Source organism: Candidozyma pseudohaemuli, assembly GCF_003013735.1.
Source record: "Candidozyma pseudohaemuli strain B12108 chromosome Unknown scaffold00011, whole genome shotgun sequence".
Classification (NCBI taxonomy): Eukaryota; Fungi; Ascomycota; class Pichiomycetes; order Serinales; family Metschnikowiaceae; genus Candidozyma; species Candidozyma pseudohaemuli.
The window spans coordinates 319,787-341,792 of NW_020194445.1; the positions used below are offsets into that span (position 1 = coordinate 319,787).

At 46.7% G+C, this 22,006-nt stretch overlaps 11 protein-coding genes across 11 annotated transcripts; 5 read left to right on the forward strand and 6 right to left on the reverse strand.

Annotated features, from left to right (window-relative positions):
- Positions 1 to 962: 962 nt before the first annotated feature.
- Positions 963 to 4,102, forward strand: C7M61_003976 (ubiquitin-ubiquitin ligase; the record flags this gene model as incomplete). Its single annotated transcript, XM_024859306.1, has 2 exons — positions 963 to 980; positions 1,031 to 4,102. The coding sequence occupies 2 exons, from the start codon at positions 963 to 965 to the stop codon at positions 4,100 to 4,102; spliced, it is 3,090 nt and encodes a 1,029-aa protein (XP_024712608.1).
- Positions 4,103 to 4,143: 41 nt separating this feature from the next.
- RPL35 (60S ribosomal uL29 domain-containing protein) lies at positions 4,144 to 4,671 on the reverse strand (the record flags this gene model as incomplete). The annotated part of the gene is made up of 1 exon (XM_024859307.1): positions 4,144 to 4,671. One exon carries the CDS (start codon positions 4,669 to 4,671, stop codon positions 4,144 to 4,146), a length of 528 nt encoding a protein of 175 aa, XP_024712609.1.
- Positions 4,672 to 5,277: 606 nt separating this feature from the next.
- ARF2 (Arf family GTPase) lies at positions 5,278 to 5,823 on the reverse strand (the record flags this gene model as incomplete). Its single annotated transcript, XM_024859308.1, has 1 exon — positions 5,278 to 5,823. The coding sequence occupies one exon, from the start codon at positions 5,821 to 5,823 to the stop codon at positions 5,278 to 5,280; it is 546 nt and encodes a 181-aa protein (XP_024712610.1).
- A 2,020-nt stretch (positions 5,824 to 7,843) lies between these two features.
- On the forward strand, positions 7,844 to 10,181 carry FGR14 (Fgr14p; the record flags this gene model as incomplete). The annotated part of the gene is made up of 3 exons (XM_024859309.1): positions 7,844 to 8,493; positions 8,791 to 9,176; positions 10,162 to 10,181. The coding sequence occupies 3 exons, from the start codon at positions 7,844 to 7,846 to the stop codon at positions 10,179 to 10,181; spliced, it is 1,056 nt and encodes a 351-aa protein (XP_024712611.1).
- Positions 10,182 to 11,776: 1,595 nt separating this feature from the next.
- On the reverse strand, positions 11,777 to 12,607 carry C7M61_003980 (ditrans,polycis-polyprenyl diphosphate synthase; the record flags this gene model as incomplete). The annotated part of the gene is made up of 1 exon (XM_024859310.1): positions 11,777 to 12,607. The coding sequence occupies one exon, from the start codon at positions 12,605 to 12,607 to the stop codon at positions 11,777 to 11,779; it is 831 nt and encodes a 276-aa protein (XP_024712612.1).
- Positions 12,608 to 13,552: 945 nt separating this feature from the next.
- On the forward strand, positions 13,553 to 14,392 carry C7M61_003981 (prohibitin subunit; the record flags this gene model as incomplete). Its single annotated transcript, XM_024859311.1, has 1 exon — positions 13,553 to 14,392. The coding sequence occupies one exon, from the start codon at positions 13,553 to 13,555 to the stop codon at positions 14,390 to 14,392; it is 840 nt and encodes a 279-aa protein (XP_024712613.1).
- Positions 14,393 to 14,458: 66 nt separating this feature from the next.
- C7M61_003982 (aminopeptidase) lies at positions 14,459 to 15,988 on the reverse strand (the record flags this gene model as incomplete). The annotated part of the gene is made up of 1 exon (XM_024859312.1): positions 14,459 to 15,988. One exon carries the CDS (start codon positions 15,986 to 15,988, stop codon positions 14,459 to 14,461), a length of 1,530 nt encoding a protein of 509 aa, XP_024712614.1.
- A 98-nt stretch (positions 15,989 to 16,086) lies between these two features.
- Positions 16,087 to 17,127, forward strand: ULP1 (Ulp1p; the record flags this gene model as incomplete). The annotated part of the gene is made up of 1 exon (XM_024859313.1): positions 16,087 to 17,127. The coding sequence occupies one exon, from the start codon at positions 16,087 to 16,089 to the stop codon at positions 17,125 to 17,127; it is 1,041 nt and encodes a 346-aa protein (XP_024712615.1).
- A 115-nt stretch (positions 17,128 to 17,242) lies between these two features.
- C7M61_003984 (uncharacterized protein) lies at positions 17,243 to 18,522 on the reverse strand (the record flags this gene model as incomplete). Its single annotated transcript, XM_024859314.1, has 2 exons — positions 17,243 to 17,253; positions 17,310 to 18,522. The coding sequence occupies 2 exons, from the start codon at positions 18,520 to 18,522 to the stop codon at positions 17,243 to 17,245; spliced, it is 1,224 nt and encodes a 407-aa protein (XP_024712616.1).
- A 654-nt stretch (positions 18,523 to 19,176) lies between these two features.
- Positions 19,177 to 19,653, reverse strand: C7M61_003985 (uncharacterized protein; the record flags this gene model as incomplete). The annotated part of the gene is made up of 1 exon (XM_024859315.1): positions 19,177 to 19,653. One exon carries the CDS (start codon positions 19,651 to 19,653, stop codon positions 19,177 to 19,179), a length of 477 nt encoding a protein of 158 aa, XP_024712617.1.
- A 929-nt stretch (positions 19,654 to 20,582) lies between these two features.
- On the forward strand, positions 20,583 to 21,332 carry PRE9 (proteasome core particle subunit alpha 3; the record flags this gene model as incomplete). The annotated part of the gene is made up of 1 exon (XM_024859316.1): positions 20,583 to 21,332. One exon carries the CDS (start codon positions 20,583 to 20,585, stop codon positions 21,330 to 21,332), a length of 750 nt encoding a protein of 249 aa, XP_024712618.1.
- Positions 21,333 to 22,006: the final 674 nt, after the last annotated feature.

The following is a 22,006-nucleotide window of genomic DNA, read 5'->3' on the forward strand; positions in this document are numbered from 1 at the left end:
GCAGCATTTTTGAAATAAGATTAGAAGAATTGCTAAAACGAGGATTTATGGCTATTGGGAAGGAGGATCGGATGCTGGGTGATCTGAAGATCTCGACATTACTCTAAATGAGTACTGAGAAGATGAGACAAATTACACAATATAGCTCACCAACGAAGAAGTGACCAGCGATATTCTGGTTTTCCGCTAACCTTGCCTTCATTGTTTCATAAAATGGAACCTTCGGGGTGTGGCGCCCACGTGAAAATGGTGAGCCTGAGTGATGGTTATGATTCTGGAGGAGATGCACAATCTGGGATTTAACGAATGAAATCCGGGTTTAGCTTGGAGGCAAGTGCCGGACCAGATGGGCCAGTTTCAGGTCAGTTTTGTGACAATGCAACGTCCAACGTCTTTGTTAGTACGCAGTATTTTGCAACCATTATGAGGAATTGGTTTCACCCTGCGACGTGGGCCTATGGCTGTGGAGGAGATGGGAAGGTGGTTTGTCGACATTTTGAAAAGTTATATCAATAACATAAGGGTGTTAAAATTTCAGATCCTTGTGGTCTATTTATGGGGGCTGATAGTATGGTGCAGTGATAGTCTAAAGGTACCTCTGAGATTGGCATGTAGCATCTTTGGCCATAAAATGTAGACTAAAGCATTCAATGTACATCAAAGATTCTTATTATTTGCCCTTTTCTCATCCTTTTCCCTATTTGGTCCAGCTTACGTGAGATCTCCAATGATGAAACAGATAGCATGATTCTCACTAATCCAGGCCTCATATCGCAATTCCAAATTCAAACTCCCATAAACCAGTAAAATACTTCCCTAAAAACTGCATCATATATAAACTCCCCTCCAAATACCAGACCCCAATTCTGTCCAGCTTACACCGTGTAGCAGCCATACTACACCCACACCCGTGCACCACTTATATATCGCCTTCTTCACTCACCAGATCACTATACTACCCCATGAGTAGCCAAGACGATGTATGTACAAGCAGTTTTTCATGTTTTCCAGCTCCTTCTAACTCTTTCAGATCCGTGCTAAGCGATTGGCCCGTTTGGCGGCGCTCCAGCTGTCGTCCCAGCAAGGTCAGACATCCAGATCTGAAAGTCCTAAACCAGATCCACCAAAGAAGCAGCCCGAACCGGTCAAAAAGGCCCCAGAACAGCCAAAACCTTCTCCTGTTCAGAAGAGGGCTGCAGAGGAACCGCTGGCTGCTGCAAAACCACAGAAACAGACTCCTCCTGTGGAATCCACATTGCTGACTCCAGAGTTGGTGGATAAGTGGCTTCGAGCTGAAATCCCTAGAACGTTTGGGGTCGACTTCAAGAAGTTTTCTGATTTGGGCTCCTCGGGCCAGCTTTCTGCTGAATCCATCGAGGATGTGTTTGTGGAGATTTTGACTGATATGGGTACCCCAAGCTCCACCTTACCTATAGTGTACCTTTACGACGTATACAAGAAGGCGTTCCAGTTGAAGCGTATCTTACCCAAGAAAGACCAGATTTACGAGCAAAAATTGGCTATCGTCAGCAGTATAGTCAACTTCTGTGCCTCGTATGGTCTTATCTGCTTCCAAATACCAGAAATGGTGCTTAACAACGACATAGAAAAGTCCATCGACACCTTCATCGACCGCAGCGACATGAGCCCCTTCTTGGTCGATATCATTAATAAGTCCATCGAGCTGGACTACCTTTTGGACTTGATGAGCTTGCTTTTGCCTACCATCAGTGCCAAGTTACATGGTCTCAATCTCCAGAGACCCGAATACAGCAAGTACCTTTCAATTTGGGAGAATTTGGTTTCTGTCAAGCCTGTGGCTGCTATCTTCTCCCAAGTCGATGGGTTCGCCCCTCCAGATCCATCTAAAGGTCTAGATTTCGAACACAAAACGTTGTTGGGTTCTTTTTTGAGACTATCTCCTCTTGCCGGTGAGGTGGCTGCCTTCTATTTCGCTGGCGGCTCCAAATCAGATGCTCTGCTTGAGCTTTCCCCAGCTCAGTTACTGCCGCTCTTTTCTTCTGCTCAGAATGAAATGAAGGTGGTTTTCGACAGAATCTGGTTCATCATGGACAAGCTCATCCGTGGATCTCCTCAGACAAGACAGGATATTATGAAGTGGTTCGCCGACTTGGTGAATGTGTCACACTTGAGAACTGGTTCTCATGCTAAGGCCAACAAGTTGCCTAGTGACGGATTCATGTTCAACATCTCCTACCTTTTGATTCGTCTCAGTATGCCATTCTTGGACTACCCAATGTTTTCTAAACTTGACAAGATTGATCCCGACTACTTTGGTCCAAAGAATAAGTTGTTGAATGTCAAGGAGGATGCAAGAATGTATGCGTCCAGCTCGGAAGCGGATGAGTACTATGATGATGCCATGGAGACAGAAACCAATTTCATCTCGGACTGCTTCTACTTGGCTTTGACCTACATGGAATACGGTATCGGTGGTATGATCACTCAACATGGAAGGTTAAAGAATGAGTTGAAGAGGTCCACCGAGATGCTTGCAAGAATGCAACGTGATCCTGCTGCCAGAGGCATGTTGCCACGTATCACCGAATTCGTCAACACCTCTCGTTGCAGAGTATATGCTATTGATGCTGTGTCTCTCGATCAAAACGTCAACCTGGAGATCTTTGACTTCGTTATTGGTGCTTCTCAATTCATGGCTCGTACCATTGACCCACAACACAAGCACCCCTTCCCCAGACTCGAAGTCCCTATTTTCCAAATCGAAAGAGTCAGTCAGTTGGATGACCATGACTTTTTGAAGACCAAAACGCCCGTGCCATGGAAATACTTCCCTGAGTACATGTTGCTGGGCTTAATCAACTACTGCAAGTTTATTAGCAGATACGGCTCAAACGCATTAATGACCAACGAAGAGAAGCTCTCTGTATTTGTTGAATTTGCTACAATCTTGTTGAGATGTCCAGAGCTCATTGGTAACCCACATATGAAGGGAAGCATCGTTGAGATCTTCTTTGGTGGATCGCTTCCAATGAGAAACGGATCTCCAGGATATATGGCCAATATCTTCAACACAAACAAGTTGGTTTTGAACAACCTTCTTTACTCGCTTTTGGACATCTACGTGATGATCGAGAAGACTGGTGCTTCCTCGCAGTTCTATGATAAGTTCAACAGCAGATTCTACATCTCGATGATTATAGAAGAGTTGTGGCATAATGATCACTACAGGAAACAATTGACAGACTACCTGAGGCATAATGTTGAGTTTTTCATCCGTTTCATTGCACGTATGTTGAACGATACGACATTTTTGATCGACGAGGCCTTCAACTCTCTTAACTCCATTCACAACTTGCAAGTCGAGTTGAACGCCAGGGAAGCTGGAAGTGAAGGAAATACTGATGAGTTTGGTACCACTGAGGAGCTTGAAGGAAACTTGCTGACGGAGGAATCTAAAGCTAAATCGTACATGGGTTTGGCAAATCAAACCATGAAGTTGTTCAAGCTCTTCACAAAGCAGGTTCCTGAGGGTTTCACCATCGGTGAGCTCGTGGACCGTCTTGCCGGTATGATGGACTACAACTTGTCGCTCTTGGTGGGTCCTAAATGTTCCAACTTGAAGGTGAAGGAGCCTGAGAAGTATGACTTTGATCCAAAGAAGACCTTGGCTGACATTTGCGAGGTCTACGCAAACTTGAGTGGAGAAAGCAAGTTCAAACAGGCTGTGGCTAGGGACGGCAGATCTTTTGATGTCAAGTGGTTCGAAAAGGCCAAAAACATCTTGACCACTAAAACCACAGTTGATGATGCGCTAATCCGAGACTTCTACCTGTTTGGTCTTGCAGCTGAGCAGGAGAGAGTCGCCTACGAACAGGAAGAGATGGAATTGGGTGAGGTGCCAGAAGAGTTGTTGGATCCATTGATGTTCACCTTGATGGAGGATCCTGTGATCTTGCCCGGATCCAGAGTCACCATGGACCGCTCCACCGTCAAGGCACATCTATTGAGTGACCCAACCGATCCATTCAACAGAATGCCCCTCAAGCTCGAAGACGTCATTGACGATGTCGACATGCGGGAAAAAGTGGCCCAGTTCAAACAGGGCAAGAGGCCCGCCTAAAGGTCTACAGCAGCAATACACGAATATTACCATTACGTTATTTAAGCCTTGATAGCGTAAACTCTCTTTGGGAAAGCAGCTCTTCTCTTTCTCTCTCTTGGAGTGATTCTAGCAGCGTCCTGCTTGGACAAGGCTCTTCTCAAAGCTCTGGTCTTCTTCTCTCTCAAGTCCTTTGGAATGAGCTTCTTGTCAGCGTAGAAAGCTCTGACGTTCTCTCTTTGGAGAGCGTTGATGACAGTCAAAACTCTGGCAATGTCCTTTCTGACAACACCAATCTGAGGAACAGCTGGTCTGGTCAACTTCTGGACCTTGAGAGAAGCAAGCTCCTGCTTCAACTCGAGCAACTGCTGCTCCAACTGCTCCTTAGACTTAGTTCTCAATTCGGCAACCTTAACTCCGGCCTGGTTGTTAGTAATGTGTTTATGGACGAGTCTTTTGCACTGAGGATGGGATAGATGAATGTGTTTTTTGGGAAGGAAACTGACGACGATTTGGATTCTTGTAATTTGGACGCCTCCCGTGGAATCGGATTGGTTTGCTTTGTGGATGTCGGGGACATGTTTCGACATTACGGTTCTTCAGGTTTGATGACTTCTATCTGGGTGACTGGACGTTGGATTTGAACGGGAATGACATCTTTCGATTTGGAATGAAATGGGCTATACGGTGTGCTTGGGCTGACTCGGATGTTTCGTGGTGTTTCGGCGGCACATACCATTGTGTTGTGTATTAGTCTGCGGTAAAGAGAAGATTTCTGAAGAAATTTTTTTTCAGAGTGGATGGCAGTGAGGAGGTACTGCAGATGAACCCTCCAGGCTCGCCAACCTGTTCTGTTAACTATGGGGGCCGCACTATGTGGGTGTACGGATGTCTTGGGCTGAATGGTCTCACGTGCTTGGAGGGCTCGAGCCCTAGTCGGATCAGCACTCGGATCATGCTCGATCAGGCATCAGTGGCCTACATGGATCGAAATATTCATCACCGGATGAAACTTGGCTACAGCAAAAACATTGATTACAATTCCATGCGTTCTATACCCGTGGGGCACAAAAAGTAAATAAGCATGACTTCATAGCGAAGCGACAAGTAAAAGAGTAGGACATCGTAGGCAGAAGAAATACAGGTCACCGTTGCCGCCACCCTTCCGGGTTCCTCTAGGAAACCCTAGTGGGCAATTACGAGGAGTTCTTCAAGTTGGTGGACAACCATTCCAAACCCTCGTACAAACCGTCACCGGTGGTAGCACAGGTGGACTGGATGAACCAAGGTCTCTGTCTGATGGAATGCAAGCCCAACTTCTCGGTGATCTCGGCGGCGTTCATGGCGTTTGGCAAGTCCTGCTTGTTGGCAAAGACCAAGAGCAAGGCGTCTCTCAACTCGTCCTCGTTGAGCATCTGCTGCAACTCCTCTCTGGCCTCGGCAATACGGTCTCTGTCGTTGGAGTCGACAACGAAAATGATGCCCTGGGTGTTCTGGAAGTAGTATCTCCACAAAGGTCTGATCTTGTCCTGTCCACCGACATCCCACACGGTGAAGGAAATGTTCTTGTACTCAACGGTCTCCACGTTGAAACCAATGGTGGGGATGGTGGTAACAATCTCACCGAGCTTCAATTTGTACAAGATGGTGGTCTTACCGGCGGCATCCAAACCAACCATCAATATTCTCATCTCTTTGTTGCCAAAGAGGTTGCTGAACAACTTACTGAACGACAATCCCATGGTGAACTGAGGGGGTGAATCTGTTTGGAATTGGGCAGGGGCTTTGCAACAAGGTACTTCTAAAAACTTAAAATCCGTTTGATTTTAAGATCGATCTGTGAGAAGGCGGTGCTGCAGTGATTTCTGAAGAAAGGAAGGTCCCGCTGTTGTGGAGTTTTATTGTCGGATGGGAAAACTGAACAGCAAATCGCGCCAAGTGACGGGTCGTGCCGTACACACAAAAGCACGCCCGGGGCCTTTAGGCTCCAAATGGCACAGCCTGGAAGAGTTAAATTTAAAAAGAGAAAGTTTGGGTGACCGGGGAATTACGTGGCCTTGTTTTCATGCCAAAAAATGTGTATTTTTTCGGGTGGGACCCTCTGCTATTTATACCCGTGTGCTCGGTCTCCTTTCCTGCAACGGGACGTCAACACTGAGTAAGTGACAAGTAAACAGAAACGGTGAACAAGAAAGTTTTGGTGAATTTTTTGCAAGTGTGTATTTGAGGTCAGCGATTCCATTATTTTCCGATTTTGGAAAATCAATTTACACTATGGTCTGCTAAAGCAAGCAGGTGGACCGCGTTGGGTGCAAACGAGAGGCAATACGAGACTACACCATTGGGCAGGAACGCCAGTGCTCAAGGCCAGGGTCCATTTTTCTGGATTTCATGAAAATCAAAAGCCAAATTGAGTTTTCTAAAATGAAGATGATGGATTTTTTTCACTATTTTTTTCTGAATCAGGAAGGTGGTGGTTGGCTGCGAAAAACGGCTTCATGCATTGTAGCCGAGACAACGGGGATCAGAGGTGGGGAGTTGGTTGTGAAGAAGTGATTGGAGTATTTAAGCTCGATCGAGTGGTTTTGAGGTGGTCCTGCTATGAAATTTATGAAACTGTGATCTGGCGCTTTGTGTGGTAATTCTAGATCACCGTGTTCGGAATCAGCGGCATTGCGTGATTTTACAAATCGTCAGGCCAACGATCGTGGCTCTTCTTTTGGGGAGCTTTTGAGTATTAGATGTTATAAAAAGGTGGAAGTGGTTGTAAAAGTACGTTTTATGCCACAGTATTTCCTTCGATCATTGTAACAATATTTACTGGTAAAATTCAAGTGACTACTCATATCGTAGCCTGAAACACTCCTTCTTTATGACTTTTTTCACGTATATTTTGATAAAGCAGAGCTGAAGCCTCCCATTTTTTTCTCTCAATCGATATATGTTATCATGAAATCACTAGGTTGAAGAGTTGCTCGTACCACTAACAGCAAACACTGATATTTCAAATCTGATAATCTAGACGATTCCATTTTTTAATGCAATTTCTTCTTTGACCTTAAAAGTTCATTAAACACGTCTCGTTATATTTTTTGCTCTATCTTAGATTACATTACGCCTGGAACCTAGACTTCTTCTTTGGTTTCTATATTTTTCGCAGCCATTCACACACACTACAAATTGAACATACCATGATTTAATTCACCACATATAGTAAGTCCAAAAATTAAATCTTCAGAGTTTAACCACTTGATTGAACGACCAACACTCGCTATTTAAGACACTTTAATTCGTGATGATTCCAAATTTACCATCATCGGAGGAGTTCGCAACTCCTCTTGCAACTGAACTTCTTGCAGCTACGGCTGAGACCCCATCGATGGAGGACCAAGAGCCCTTCATCTCTCCGGGAGATACACAACCCGATCCTCCTGACGTTGGTCAAGAGGTGGAGCCGATAACGGACACGTTACCGGACCCGGTTGTGGATCCACCGAATGGGTCCTCCGCAACTTTACCCCGAGATCAACCCTCTCAGGGAAACATTCAGAGCAACCGCTCCAAAAATACGCCACTGATGCCTAGAGGTCCCCCAATGAACCAACAGGCCCCCTCAGAAGCTGAAACAACTGCCGCTCGAGAAACGGCAGTCCCAATCGATAACAATACTCGAGAAGCATCCTCTCCGTCGCAATTCAGAAGGGTACTTCGGTCGGGTAGATCCCATGATATGGGAGCCTCCCATTGATATCGTTATTGAATATGTCAAAAGAAAAAGTTAATGCAAAGACCATAGAAATCAAACACCCGTTTGGTTTCAAATCGCACAAACCTGGACGTCCGCTACAATTGACCATTGGATCGTTCAATGTTCAACACTCAACTGATATCGCCACGATAATTAACTTAGCACGCAAATTTGACGTGCTCTTTATCCAAGAGGTTCCACTAGTTGAAGAGAAGGTCCTCCAACTTGAGGCTCTCGCAAACGCTGCTCATCGACAGTTTTACTCCGGCAAAACTGAAACCGGTATACTCAATCATACAGGTATCATTCTCAATCCATCCTCGTTTTCGGTTCTTTCGACTTCTGAGCTTAACATGGACCTGTTTCATAGCGATCGCTTTACAGATATTAGAGTCCGCACTCTTGCGGGGGAACAATTGCTTCTTTTAAACCTTTATCTCCCAACGGAAGATAAACGTGCACAAGCATCTATCCTTTCTGAGATCAATTTCACTTATTCAACCTTGCAAAGAAGCTCGCCAGACCTCAAGCTTTTGTACGGGGGCGACTTTAATCATTCAATGGAAGCCGATGTCCGATCAGAACGACCTGCAAGATACGCAATTGCGGATCTAAATAAGCAGGCCCACACCGAGGACGTGGCTCGCTATGATAGTCAGATTCCGTTACTTCCTACGAACACTCCAACTCGTTTAGGAGCAACATGCCGAAGACTTGACAGATTTTACATACCCCGATCATGGAGACACCGGGCTATGAGATATCAAATCATTAAACCACCCCACATAACTAGCTCCCACCATCTCATCAAGGTTACGTTTCGTCTTGACAGGGACTCAAGTGTGTTGATAGGATATCCTAGATTCCGCTACCCTATGCAACGATTACGGACCTCGTTCGGCCCAACTATCAAAATCCCCTTTTCAACCAACCTTGATCGATCCATCTTTCTCATACAAAGCGAGGGACTCGAATACATCAAGTTCATGGGTTATGTCCGCAAACACGATCCCACATTTGCTAACACCATTATCTCCGACTCCTTTTCTCCACTGAAAATGGAACAGAAAGAGATGAATACCAAATTGTGCTTTCAAACCAAGAGAATCGAGACTCTGATCTTTCAAAAACTAGTGAGCGAAGATTCACGAGAGAGCGCAAGCTCGACTCTTGACATGCTTACACTCGCTACAAATTATTACAGAGACCTCTATTCCAAACCCGTTGACCCGCCAAGACACGATCTAATTCTGTTCCTCGAGCCACTCAAGAGCGCTCTTACTCGAGAAGATATTCGAACTTTGAATCGGCCTTTCACCAAAAAGGAACTCCATACGGCTCTTCTTGGTGCAGACCAAGCTTCTGCACCCGGTCCGGATGGGATTCCTTTTCCGGTCTTAGAACATTACTGGTCCGAAATTGGAGACAAAATAACAGCGGCCGCGAACGACATGAGACGGACCGCAACCTTACCTAAGTGCTTTAAATCGGTCTTAATTACTTTAATTCCGAAAAGTGGAAAAGCATCGGACTTGGTTTCAGATCAACGGCCAATCTCTCTTTCGAATGCTGCGTTGAAGGTTGTTTCTAGCGCAGCATGCATTCGGCTTCAAAAGATCCTTGACAAGATTATCAGCCCGAACCAAAGAGGCTTCATCAAGAATAGAAACATCCACAATAATACAATGGAGTTCTTTTCCATGATCCCCTTGGTGAAGAATATTAAAGCAAATTCCCCACAAGCGATTTTGATGGCAGACTTTACTAAAGCCTTTGATCGCATTTCTCATAACTACATCAAATCAGTTATGCAGAAGATGCGGCTCGGGAAATTCATAATTAACTTCATAATGCTGATTCTTGAGGGTCAAGAAGCACAACTTAGGATCAACAATGTCGATGGGCTCCGTTTCCCGCTTCGATGCGGCACGAGACAAGGCAACCCTCTTTCACCGTTGATTTTCAACATCGCGCTAGAACCCTTTCTCCGTCATTTAGAAACCCTTGAGGGTCTCCCCCTCTATTATCAAGGTTTCTACTTGGATAGGATTCGGTATCACGCCTTCGCAGATGACATAAACGTCTACTTGAACAGTTTTCGGGATTATACTCATTGCCGAGCGATGATCCGTCATTTTGAGATAGCTAGCAATAGTCTTCTCAATCCTAACAAATCAAAGCTTATTGGGTTTCATCGAAAATATCCTAAATTGACGGTTGATATTCTTCCTTACTCGAAAACATCCATCCACCTGACGGACATGTCGTACCTTGGTCTCCTGATCAAAGGGACTGATTGGTCCTCGTTTATTGCAAACTTGCAAATAACAAGTCGAGTTCAAGGATATATGAGCACGGACATCATCAGTCGAGCAATGGGAACCAATACCTTTATCGCCTCAAAAACGGTGTATAGAGATTTAGTCCATTGTATGTCTCGACTGGAACTTACAGCAGTTGATAACGCAATCCTGAAATTTTTCAAAGGCATCCATCTGAGCAAGCTTTACGCCCGCCCTAAAAATGGGGGGTATGGGCTTATTCAGTTGAAGATCCAATTACAGGGACACCGAGCCGCAGTGCTAGCTGCTCTCCTCACCGATCAACAAGGATGGTATATCAAGTATCTCAGGCTTAAGATCAAACATCATATGGCGAAAATCATATCACACAATCGAGACATCGCTGTTAATGCAGCAACCGCGTTTAACCCGGCCGATTTTCTCTTCGAACAATCGGACCGCTTTTACGCCAATCTTGATTGGACTTTTAGTCACAGCGAAATTTGCTACATCAAAGCATGGCAGGAGGTTGTGACACGTACTAGACAAGGCTCCCCACCAGATCGCCTTTTGGCGGTCCATCAGGGGTTCAACCATCTTAACCAGTCGTTGGCTCAAATACCTATGATATCGCCACAGGAAACGGAAGCGACTAAACCTGAGCAGTTCAAATCCTTGAGCAGAAAGAGATACTCCAAAGACGGGCCCATTAGACCGGGCTATTTTATGACTATTTGTCCGGAAGCCCAGAGCCTTTCCCGATGGTCCACCTTTTGGCGCAAGTTATACAAACATGAAAGGTTAGGATATAAAGATTTGACGGCCTTGCACCTATTCAACTTCGGATCTTATGTACCCTTACATTTTCCGGACGATAGTATTAGACCCATGCAATGTCATCTTTGCCTTCTCCAATTGGAAGAAAGAAACCTCATTCGACACATCTACACGCACTGCGAAATCACTAAATGGTGGTGGAAAGAGTTGCAGGGAAGCGAGCCTATGGGGCTCAATGCCATGCTAGCTCCGCTCGACACCTCTTATCGAAACCTTCACAGTTTAAATTGGTTTTTAAAAACTGTTTACCGCACGTATCTTCAAAGGCTACGTGACAGTCGAGATTCTACTGGACTTTCCCCATTTCTGCGAGCTCAGCTCAAAGAAGCGAAGGGACGCATAAGTCCGACGGGTCGATGACATAACCTTCACTATCCTTGCGATGGCAGGCTAGGGCCTAGTTACGACACAGGGGGATGACTTAGTTCGCAGGTGTGGTAAAGTGGCACTAGACTGGAAGCTGATATAATGGTTTTTTATTCTATGTAGAGGTAAATAGGGTTTTCCATTTAATCAGATGAATCAAACAAAAAAAAAAAAAAAAAGATATATCCGTGGCTTATCGCCTCGAGGTGATGTTTCAGCCGCACGGCATGAGGCTACATCTTTCCTACGATATTCTCCATAACTGATGCATTTCTATGACGATATTAGTTGCTTATGCTGACTCCTAGGTAACCATTATTAATCTATCTGACGATCTGTTGACCGCCCCCATGACCTAGCACTCTTCTGGCAATTGCCTCACCATACTATAGGGATAAGCACGTCACGACATGCAAGGAAGCCCCGTGGACCTCTCAACATGGGCTGAGAACACAGCCTGACCTACTTACCCACATTCACCTTGCAGTTTGCGAATTGGCGCAATGCACGGATGAAGACAGGGTAGTTGACGCTGTCGTTGTCGGCATCCCAGTACAACTCGCTCAAACGCAAGTGCCATGGGGGGTAATCATGCAAATCCAAGACAGGATCGAAACAGATGAGCAAGTCTGGCTCCGGGCCCACAAGCTCGCTGAGTTCCTCATCGATCAACTGCACGGTGATATCTTTGACCGACAACTCGTGGTTGGCTGTGAGTTCGCTCATGGTTTTGGTGAGCTCCACGATCGTGGGCTTGCCGTCCACACGCGAGAGCAACGCGATGTCCAACGCAGGCTGGCTCTCCGACGTGTCGCCCAGGGTCACGGTTGTATTTGAATGGGGCACTCTCAAGGTGAAAGCGGGCGTAGGCACGCCAAAGTAAGCACGGAGGTTCTTCTGGATGTACCGCTCCAACTCGCCCAAGTTGGGCTTGACGGCACCTGTTTCCTCGTAGATGGTCAAGCTAGGGATACCAGCGCTCAAGCACCAGGCGGCGAGTTCAGAGATATCCGACACGGCACCCTCGATACCGCCGTTCTCGTCGTCCTCGCTACGCATGCTGATGATGCAACTAAGCCTCTTGGGGATTTTGGCCAACTGGGTCACGTCGTTGCGGATCACCAGGGGCAGCTTGTTCGGGTAGTAGGTGATCAGGAGAAGACGAAGGTACGCCTTGTGGTAGGTGTATTCGAGATTTCGTATGATGGACATGAGGAAAAACACTGCAAGGAGGATCATGTGGCTGGCGTGGTGCTGTGCCCACAGCACGGCTTTGCTAACTTCCAAGGCCATGTTGGTGGGAAAGGAAGGGAAACTGCTGCTATTATATAGTGGGATGTGGTGTACGGGTGCACCACACAGGGTCTGCCGTTTCAGGTGTCTCCTTCGGTGAAAATTGTTCAGGGGTGGAGTTTTGGATAATGCGGCGGTATTTAATAATGAAGGAACCAACGCCTTGTACTCATTGTGTTGAAGGGGCTGAAACTCCTGGGGTGGTGTTTCAGGAGATGGCTGCGAAAAGTGGCATGGAACCCGAGGATCTCGGTACCTGAGGGGAGTTTCAAGGAAGTTGGATTTCTGACAAAGTGTGGATTTTTTAGGAGATTAGTAAAATTTCTTAGAGGAGAAGATGTCTGTAAAAAGAAAGTTGAGTCAGGTTTGGAAACTTTCGACTGTACTTCTCCTAGGTCTATAGTGTACCTTGTAAGCTTAGTAACATGAAATCAGGGAGCCACACGGTGCAGCAATTCAAATACAGAGTTTATACTTAATCGACTCAAATCCATAGAAGGTTATTAAAAAGCTGAGAATTCTCCCTAGAGCTCTGCTTATACCTGATCGCCTCACCATACTCGCCTCACGCCTCAGTATCATCGATGGTACCACCAAAATGCCACCACCGCCCCAATTGCGTAAAAAGACCTCCTTGACGTTTTCTTCACTTATAAAAGATCATTGGATAGAATAAATCCAACCCACTCTTCCTTATCTACGCTTATTGCTCATGCTATCCCTGTTCGCAGCCATAGGCAACCCACCTCCATCAACCCACCAAACCATCCAAGCCAACGATCATTCAATTACCCAATTACTCAATCAAAACCGTTCCAAACAAACTAAATAAAAAACCAAAGTAAAAAAAAACATCTTCCTGCCAGGTTGAGAAACCCCACTGGGGCAACTCCTCCCATATCCAGGTCCTGCACTTTTGCTTGCCATCAACTACTACTCCTCCTCATGTCCAAAAGAGTCCTTGACAAAATCAGCAGCCTTGCCCTTCCTGCAGGTCTTGCCTTTGCTGTAGTCCAGCTGGCCATGTACGACATTGAAGGCGGCAAAAGAGCGGTCATTTTCGACCGTCTTAGCGGTGTTCAGTCCAGGGTCATTGGTGAGGGTACCCATTTTGTCATTCCTTGGTTGCAGAAGCCAATTATCTACGACGTGCGTACGAAACCCAAGACGATCGCCACCACCACGGGTTCCAAGGATCTTCAGAACGTCAGCTTGACCCTCAGGGTGTTGCACAGACCAGAGGTGTTGAACCTCCCTAAAATCTATCAGACGTTGGGTTTGGACTACGACGAGAGGGTGTTGCCTGCCATTGGTAACGAGATCTTGAAGAGTATTGTGGCGCAGTTTGACGCTGCCGAATTGATCACCCAGCGTGAGGTGGTGAGTGCCAGAATCCGCCAGGAGCTCTCCAGAAGAGCCAACGAGTTCAACATTCGTTTGGAGGATGTGCTGATCACGCACATGACGTTCGGTAAGGAGTTCACCAAGGCCGTGGAGCAGAAGCAGATTGCCCAGCAGGACGCCGAGAGAGCCAAGTTCTTGGTTGACAGAGCCGAGCAGGAGAGAAAGGCCTCCGTTATCCGTGCTGAGGGTGAGGCCGAGGCTGCCGAGACCGTTTCCAAAGCATTGGCCAAGGCCGGTGACGGTCTCCTTATGATCAGACGTTTGGACGCCTCGAAGGAGATTGCTCTGACCTTGGCTGCCTCGCCAAACGTTTCTTACTTGCCTTCTGGCAAGGCTGGCGAGGACTCCAAGAACAGCTTGTTGTTGAACGTTGGTCGCTAGTGGCGGCTTCCTATCTACGTGGCCCCGAGGGCCTGCTTTGTCCCTGTGAATAGAAATTTTTTTTCTCTATATGCTGATTTGCACCGCTTCGTCGTAGAGACCTGGGGTGGTGGCACCCAGACGAACTAGCAGCTCCACGTCGGCCACTTCCTTGGCGCAAAGACTGGTCAAGTTGAGGATATCGCTTGGTGTGCTTCCCACCACAATGTCGTCCTCCACTCTCACACCAATGCCCTGGTAGTGCTTGGGCCACTTGTCGTTGTAGGGCACGTAAATGCCAGGTTCAATAGTGACGACGTTACCTTTACGTAAACGGCCAAAACGGGAAACCGATGGTGTATCGTGGAGATCTAGGCCTAGGTGGTGGCCAATGTAGTGTGGGAAGAGCTCTCTGGAAACGTCAGATCTCGACAAATTGGAGAAGCCAGGAAGCGAACGGAGCTCCAGGAGCAATGTCGTCACGGAAAGCTCATGAACGTCGTGGAGCGACATGCCGTAGTTTTCGTTACATTGGTCAATGCAGATTCGGTTGGTGTTGAGCACGGCAGTGTAGATATCTCTTTGAGGATCAGAAAAGCCGTTTGGTGAATTGGGCCATGTACGGGAAATGTCAGCACAGTATCCGCCTAGTTTTCCGCCAGCATCAACAAATACCGTCTCGTCTTTATAGAGAATATCGTCGTTGCGTGTGTAATGAATGGTCAAAGCATTGGGGCCACTGGCAACCACCGGAATGTATGCTTCTCTGTCACAGCCACCTCTCACAAAAGCGTATTCTAGATATTTGGCAAGAAGCTTTTCTGTGACAAACGGTTCCAGACTCACCTGAGCCATGGCGGTGTTGAACGCTCTACTGGAGATTTGACCAGCTTTGTGCATCACCTTGATTTCGGCAGGCGATTTGATGGCTCTGTGCTGCGCCAATACCAGTTTCAACGATTTCACGGATTTCCCACGGAGCATTTCGTCGATGGAGTCGCTTTGGCGGTGGTAGCCTAGACTGAAGAAGTTGCCGAATTTGGACAGCTTGGCTCCTTTACTTTTGCTGTCGAAGTAGATATGGTCGTTTCGTTTCACGATGCCCTTGAGGTAAGCATCAATGCGGTTGATCTCCACAACCTCGTCTGCGTTGAAGTAATCGTAGGCACCTTCAAGTCCTGTTCTGGCACCTTCCCAGAGCTCGGTAGCTGGGTTTTTGGGAGGAACTAACATGTGAAATACAACGTCATCGTCGTTTTTGTTGTCTGCCACTTTTTCAATCACGGCGACCGAATCGGGCTCAAGCCATCCGGTGAGGTAGTATAGGTCTGTGTCTTGTTGGAAGTGGTAAAATACCGAGCCGGAGCTGTGAACAACATTATTTCCGGCCACAATCACCGCTGAACGTATAGGAAGATCTTTAGCGAGACGCATCCGGCGATCGTAGTACTCCAATGCCGTGATTCCTGGAGTTAGGAAGCCTGGTTCGGGTAGGTAGTGTGGTCTTGTTTCGTGCATTGGCTGGCCCGTTTTATACGGAATTGCCAGCGGAGGCCGGGTTGCATAGCTGTGACTGAGACGTGCCCAGTTGAGACGGCACACGCTCCGCAATCTCATGTTTTGTGGTGTCTTTGTAGTTGTGGATGCGAATTTTCACTTGATGATAAGGCATAGAACCCCACATCACCAACTCCCCAGCAACCAGGAACAAAACGATGCTTGTTTTGGACCCACACAAGGGGTTCCTGTTTGTTCCTAGCCAACACACGAGCCGGGAAAAGGTCCACAGCAACGGCTTTGACCAGCTTAATTGGGATGAGCACTTGCAGATTGAGGAGTCTGATACTACTCCAGAGACCGATACTCATGAGGAGGAAGACGTGCTGAGCCCTAGGAAGCTTTCAAGAAAGATGCGTAAGGAATTGAAGCAGCAGAAAAAGGCAAGCGCCCGGAAGCTCAGGCAGGCCAGAAACGGGATTGCTGAGACCTTCACTGATCATGAGTTCAATGAGTACACAGCAAAGCAACAGATCAAGAAGATCCACGACAAGATCTTGAAGAAGAACACTATGCCTGACCCCACCGACTTCAAGGTGTTTCATTACGAGTCGATTGCTTTTTTCAAGTCGGACGTGGATTATCTAGTGCCTGGGGAGTGGCTCAATGATAACAATATTGCGCTCGTGTATGAGTTGCTCACGCATTTGTTTTTGAAAGAAGCACCCTTTGGTCACCAAATCCTTTTACTTTACCCTTCACTCGTTCAATTGTTCTTGCACTACCCTGTAGTGGAAGAGGTTCTGGCGATCTTGCCTCAGAAAGAGTTGGCCAAAGCAAAGTTCTTGTTCATTCCTTTTAATTTCATTGAAAGTACCACTGACTTGGAGAACGCCAACAACGGAGATCATTGGGCATTGTGTGTTTTGAGCATCATGGAAAAACGATTGTACGTTTTCGACTCAATGTCCTCTGAGGACGATCACGATGGAGAAGAGCTCCTTGGCCAACTTGCCAAGCGTCTCCAGGCTGCCATATTTAAACCCACCGATACACTTAACGTCATGAAGATGCCATGCGACCAGCAGGACAACTTCGACGATTGCGGTGTTTTTTGCATTATGTTTACCGTCTACCTTGTGTCACAGTTCATCTCCGAGGAGCCCTTTGAAGTGGACGTTAGAAACGTTGTTTTCAACGCACTTAGTGGGCGCTTGTTCATGATGGAGTTGGTGTACAAGCTTTCACAAGGAGACTGATCATGATTCGAAGTGTTTTTTCATGAGCAACGATTTGAGCATACTGGCGGAAGCCTCTGCCCGAACCTCGTGTGTGAGCTCTTCCACGCTGGTTTGAAGATCAATTTTATCCGCATCAGGCGACAACTTGTAGCAGAACAGGTCGGTCGCAGATTCATAGACTATATTAGACTCTCCCGCACTTAATACAGAGACCAAGAGAAGCAACTTGTTGGAGACATCGTCGTAGATGGCCGAACCAGGGGCGTACCCAAGCATGGCTAATAGCTTTTCCCTCAGTATACGCTTCGTGAGTGAAAGAATCAACAAAAAGGCTTTTTGGTCGATGAGGCGACAGAGACGTTCAAAGAAACTTTCCTTTTCCTCCAGCAAGGCAAAGCCTAGACAAGCATGAAGCCTTTTTAGGAGCTCTTCGTCGCTCAAAGAGACCTTAGCTGCGTGGAACTCACCGTTGGATAGAAGCGTGAGAACATCAAAGACTCTTAGCTCTAGGGACCCCGCCTTTTCGGTATAAGCGTCCACTAACGCCTCATTCAGATTAAAGTTGAGGTCCTTGAACGGCCTCGTGGCAATTGAAGCCACCGCATACATCAACAAGGTCTCAGATCCAAGATCCAAGCATTCTAGTGCCAGGATGTGCTCGTACAACCGGTCAAACTCGGCGATAAATAGATGGAACTTGCCCTGGGTGAATTTTGCTAGCGCACAGAGCCACTGCACCAAGTTGTAGTACTGCAACTCCGGCTGAATCGAGTTCACAACAGCCTCTGGCTTGTCTTCAAGCGACTTGAACAAAAACGAGCAGCGGGTGTGGTAAGTGTGGGTCCGTTTCTCGATGGATGCAATGTTTCGTGGTCCCGAGGGCCCACTATACGGCTCGTCGCTTTCGTGTTTCACTTTCTTTGCCAGTTCAAACCACCAGTGGCCAAATATCAATGCCACTGTTTGGTAGAAGAGGTGTTCGAAAAACCTGTTTTCTGTGAATCCCTGAAGGCTCGTCACCTGGCCCGGAAACTGAACAATATTCTCTAGCTTGCCCAAGTAGAACTGCACCATGCGGAAGTCACACTGGATCACCAGAACGGCCAAGATCTGCTTGAACTCGTCGACAACCTTCTGCTTATCTGTGGAAGCAGCCTCGTCCACCTCGACCAAAAAGGACGTGTTCGGGTGGTTTCCTTCGACCTTTCTTGCCCAATCGCTGGTAAATTGGGCCGCCTCGGGCCGATCTCGGACGTATTCTTGAAAACTCGTGTACATTGGATGAAGCGCCTGATAGTGATCCATGATCTGGAGGGCCTCAAGGGCAATTGCAGAGAGCTCTTCATGGGAGAAGGCTTCCGGCAGGCTGAACTTCAGCGCCAAGAAATGCACCTTGAGAAAGCCGGCGTCCATAATTTGTGGTGGGTGTTGATGCGTTCTAAGGTGTTTCTGGGGTAGTTGATAATGAGTACAGGATTGCGGGCTGGTTTGGAGGTGATGTGATATGGTGGACTGGGATGGAGGTAATGGATTTGGTGATTTGGTAATGGAGGTGGTAGGGAGAGTTTTTGACTTTTTTTTGTTTTCTGTAGAATTCTGCTATTTCGTTTGTGGTGGGCTTGAATTGTAATTGGTGGATTTCGCAGCCAAGTGATACGATGCTATGAGGGACAAAGGTGATAATTGGATGACGAATTAGGAATTTTTGAAGAGATTGAAAATGGTGGATAGCTTCACAGAAATTACACATATGGTTTGGTCAGCGGGTCAATTGGCGTTAGGTGACTGATTTTCATACCACTCATTTCCTAACAAGGCTAGTCCATAACGCTATTGGCACTTCAATTACAGAAAGCTATGTACTAAATTAAAGACTTAAATCGTCATTTAATCTCCTTCAGGGGCTCATGTCACACCCTCCTTTTTGTCATACCTACTGCGTCCCTCTACCCTACACCATACACCTACTAACCAATCCCAATTATCCATTAAATATATCCATCCGGGGCTTTGCCCATTCATTTCCACAAATTCACCAACAAATTCATCAACACATCCATCTCCCACCTATATCAACAACAGACTCGTCGAGTAGGACGAGCAGATGTGATACAAGATGGATGCCATACCCCAACTAAATGGGATCCACGTGCTCATGGCCAAAGCTCCGGCTCTATAGATGGCCGCTAGAAGAAGCCCAATAATCGCCCCCAGCATGAATCCCTGTGCAACTCCAGCCACCAAGTACAGAAAAGCAACAATCACCAGTTGCACCACCACGGCTTTCTTCTTGGATGCCACGATCTGACGCTCTCGATACGCCCGGAGATTCATGGAAAGCGCCGCAGCCATGCCCACGAGAAAATACGCTCCACTGAAGAAAATGATCACCCAGTAAACGGTGAACTTCCAGATGTCTATGGAGTAATATAGAAACAGCTCATTGTAGCGGGGCAGGGTGCCGCCGAGGGGCCAGAAAACGGCGGGGAATTTCGGGGTCAGGTAGCCGATCGGCACGTCCAGCGAGCTGACGAAAACCTTCATAAAAGTGTGTAGTTTTGTGGAAGATGTGGTTTGAAGTATGAGCCTTGATGCTGCAGTGAGGTGTTTGTAGTGCATACGAGGTGGTACATAGGCGGATTGGTGGCTAGGTCTTCGCCATATATATTATGCAATTCCCTTTTTTTTTTTTCTATCAAAATAAAGTAGGAAACTTAATTGGCTAGCTGTGGCCCAGTCGACATTCCTTTTACAATTTCACTAAAACTTGTTGAAATGTCGATACACTTCTGAGGACACTTCTGACGCTTTTGTTCCTACTACTCCGAGGTCGCTTAGATGCGTTAATGACTTTGAACTTATTAAGCAATTCACAAGACTATGTCCCAAAGCTAAGGTTATGTAGAGATGGAGAATAGAAAGCTTGTTCTCACTATGGACTGTCCCATTAAATTGATGTCGAAGCGTCCATAAATGTGAGAGAAAAATCATTTAAATTCATCATCCGAATTGCCGCAACACCATTAAAATGCCGATGAAGAAATAATTGTATTATTGGTCAATTGATTTCATTTCTTTTGTAGCCCAAGATAGCGAGTATGTTGATGTCTCGCTTACAACTTACACCTTCACTAGACACACCGACACCATAAGCTCACAGCAAAAAAGCAAACCCTTAAGCAAGAATTTCAGCTGGTAAATTTTCTAACATCCTTGATGCTTTCAAATTTCCATTTCCGGGGGGACCAGATTGCCATTTCGACCGAGGTCACGTGACCATGAACGAATTTCCCGATTCCTCTTGACCCTGCCAACTTTGATTATCAATTTCTGTTGATTTCCGAATATCCAGGAAACCGCTTCCTACTCCCCCAAAAACCTCCCCAATACCCCGCGGAAGTGCCAGGGCAAAGTGCATACCTCCTACTTCAAGCCTGCACACGTATCGCCACTTCAACACCAACTACTACTTCATGTCCAGATACGACTCCAGAACAACCATCTTCTCGCCTGATGGGCGTCTTCACCAAGTGGAGTATGCACAGGAAGCCATCTCCAACGCCGGCACCGCCATTGGCATTTTGTCTCTGGAAGGTGTGGTGTTAGCTTGTGAGAAAAAGTTCACCTCCAAGTTGCTTGATAACGACGGAAGCGCAGAGAAGTTGTACATATTGAACGACCAGATGATGTGTGCTGTTGCGGGCATGACGGCCGATGCATCGATTCTTGTCAACAATGCCAGGGTGACGGCTCAGAGATACTTGAAAACATACAATGAGGAGATCCCTTGTGAGCTTCTTATAAAACGGGTTTGTGACGTCAAGCAGGGCTACACGCAGCACGGTGGTTTGCGTCCCTTTGGCGTTTCTTTCATCTACGCTGGTTACGACGATATCCACAAGTTCCAGTTGTTCACATCCAACCCCAGTGGTAACTACTCCGGCTGGAAGGCCATTTCCATCGGCGCCAACAACTCCGCCGCACAGACGTTGTTGAAAAAGGACTACAAGGACGAGATGCTGTTGAAGGAGGCGTGTGAGTTGGCGGTGAAGGTGCTTTCGAAGACGATGGATGCGTCTAACATGAACAGCGAGAAGTTGGAGTTTGCCACGTTGAGCGGTGGTGGCGAGAAGCCTGCTGTGTTGAGGAAGATTTGGAACGACGCCGAGATCGACGAGTTGATCAAGGTGTCTGGTGTCTTGGAGAAGGCCGAGGAGGAGTAGGTCCTCGTACATACATCACTAGAAGAAGCGTAATGAGCGAGTGTAGCTTACCAAGGGGCACAATTAAAAGTTCATCAAAAGAGGCCAATGAATTGGTAGTTTGGGAGTTGAGATACGGGTTTCAAAAGTGTAGGACTCAAACTGAGAGATAAGCCTAACACCAACCCCAGGACAACTCTCCCTACTTTCGTAATCAAAATACCTTTCAGAATACCTCAGAAAGGGACAGATTGAAGAAGAATTATGACTCTTCTCTATGATCATGACCCTTGAAAGAAAAGGGTATCAGCCTTTCAAGCATGTATTCGTCGAATTCCATGCACCAATGAACCACAACCAACAATACCAATTGGACTTCTATTTTGCATTATTTGTAATCACCAGAAACAGGATTTTCCACTCAATCAAAAAACCATTAAATACCTTATTAGATTTCATCATAAGCTCCTTCATTACCAGCACCCACTAAACCCTCCTTAACTATGGCTGCGAAAACCACCCCAGGTACCACTCCATCAACTCCCCACCAAACCAAAAAGCAGCAAAATAACCAAAAACATAATCTCCCCTCCCTTCCCCCAAAACCAACCCAAAAAACCAATAAATCAAAAAAAATCAAATTAACCCACCCCGACCACCCTCCGTGTGCACCTACACCATCGTGAGCGCTCACT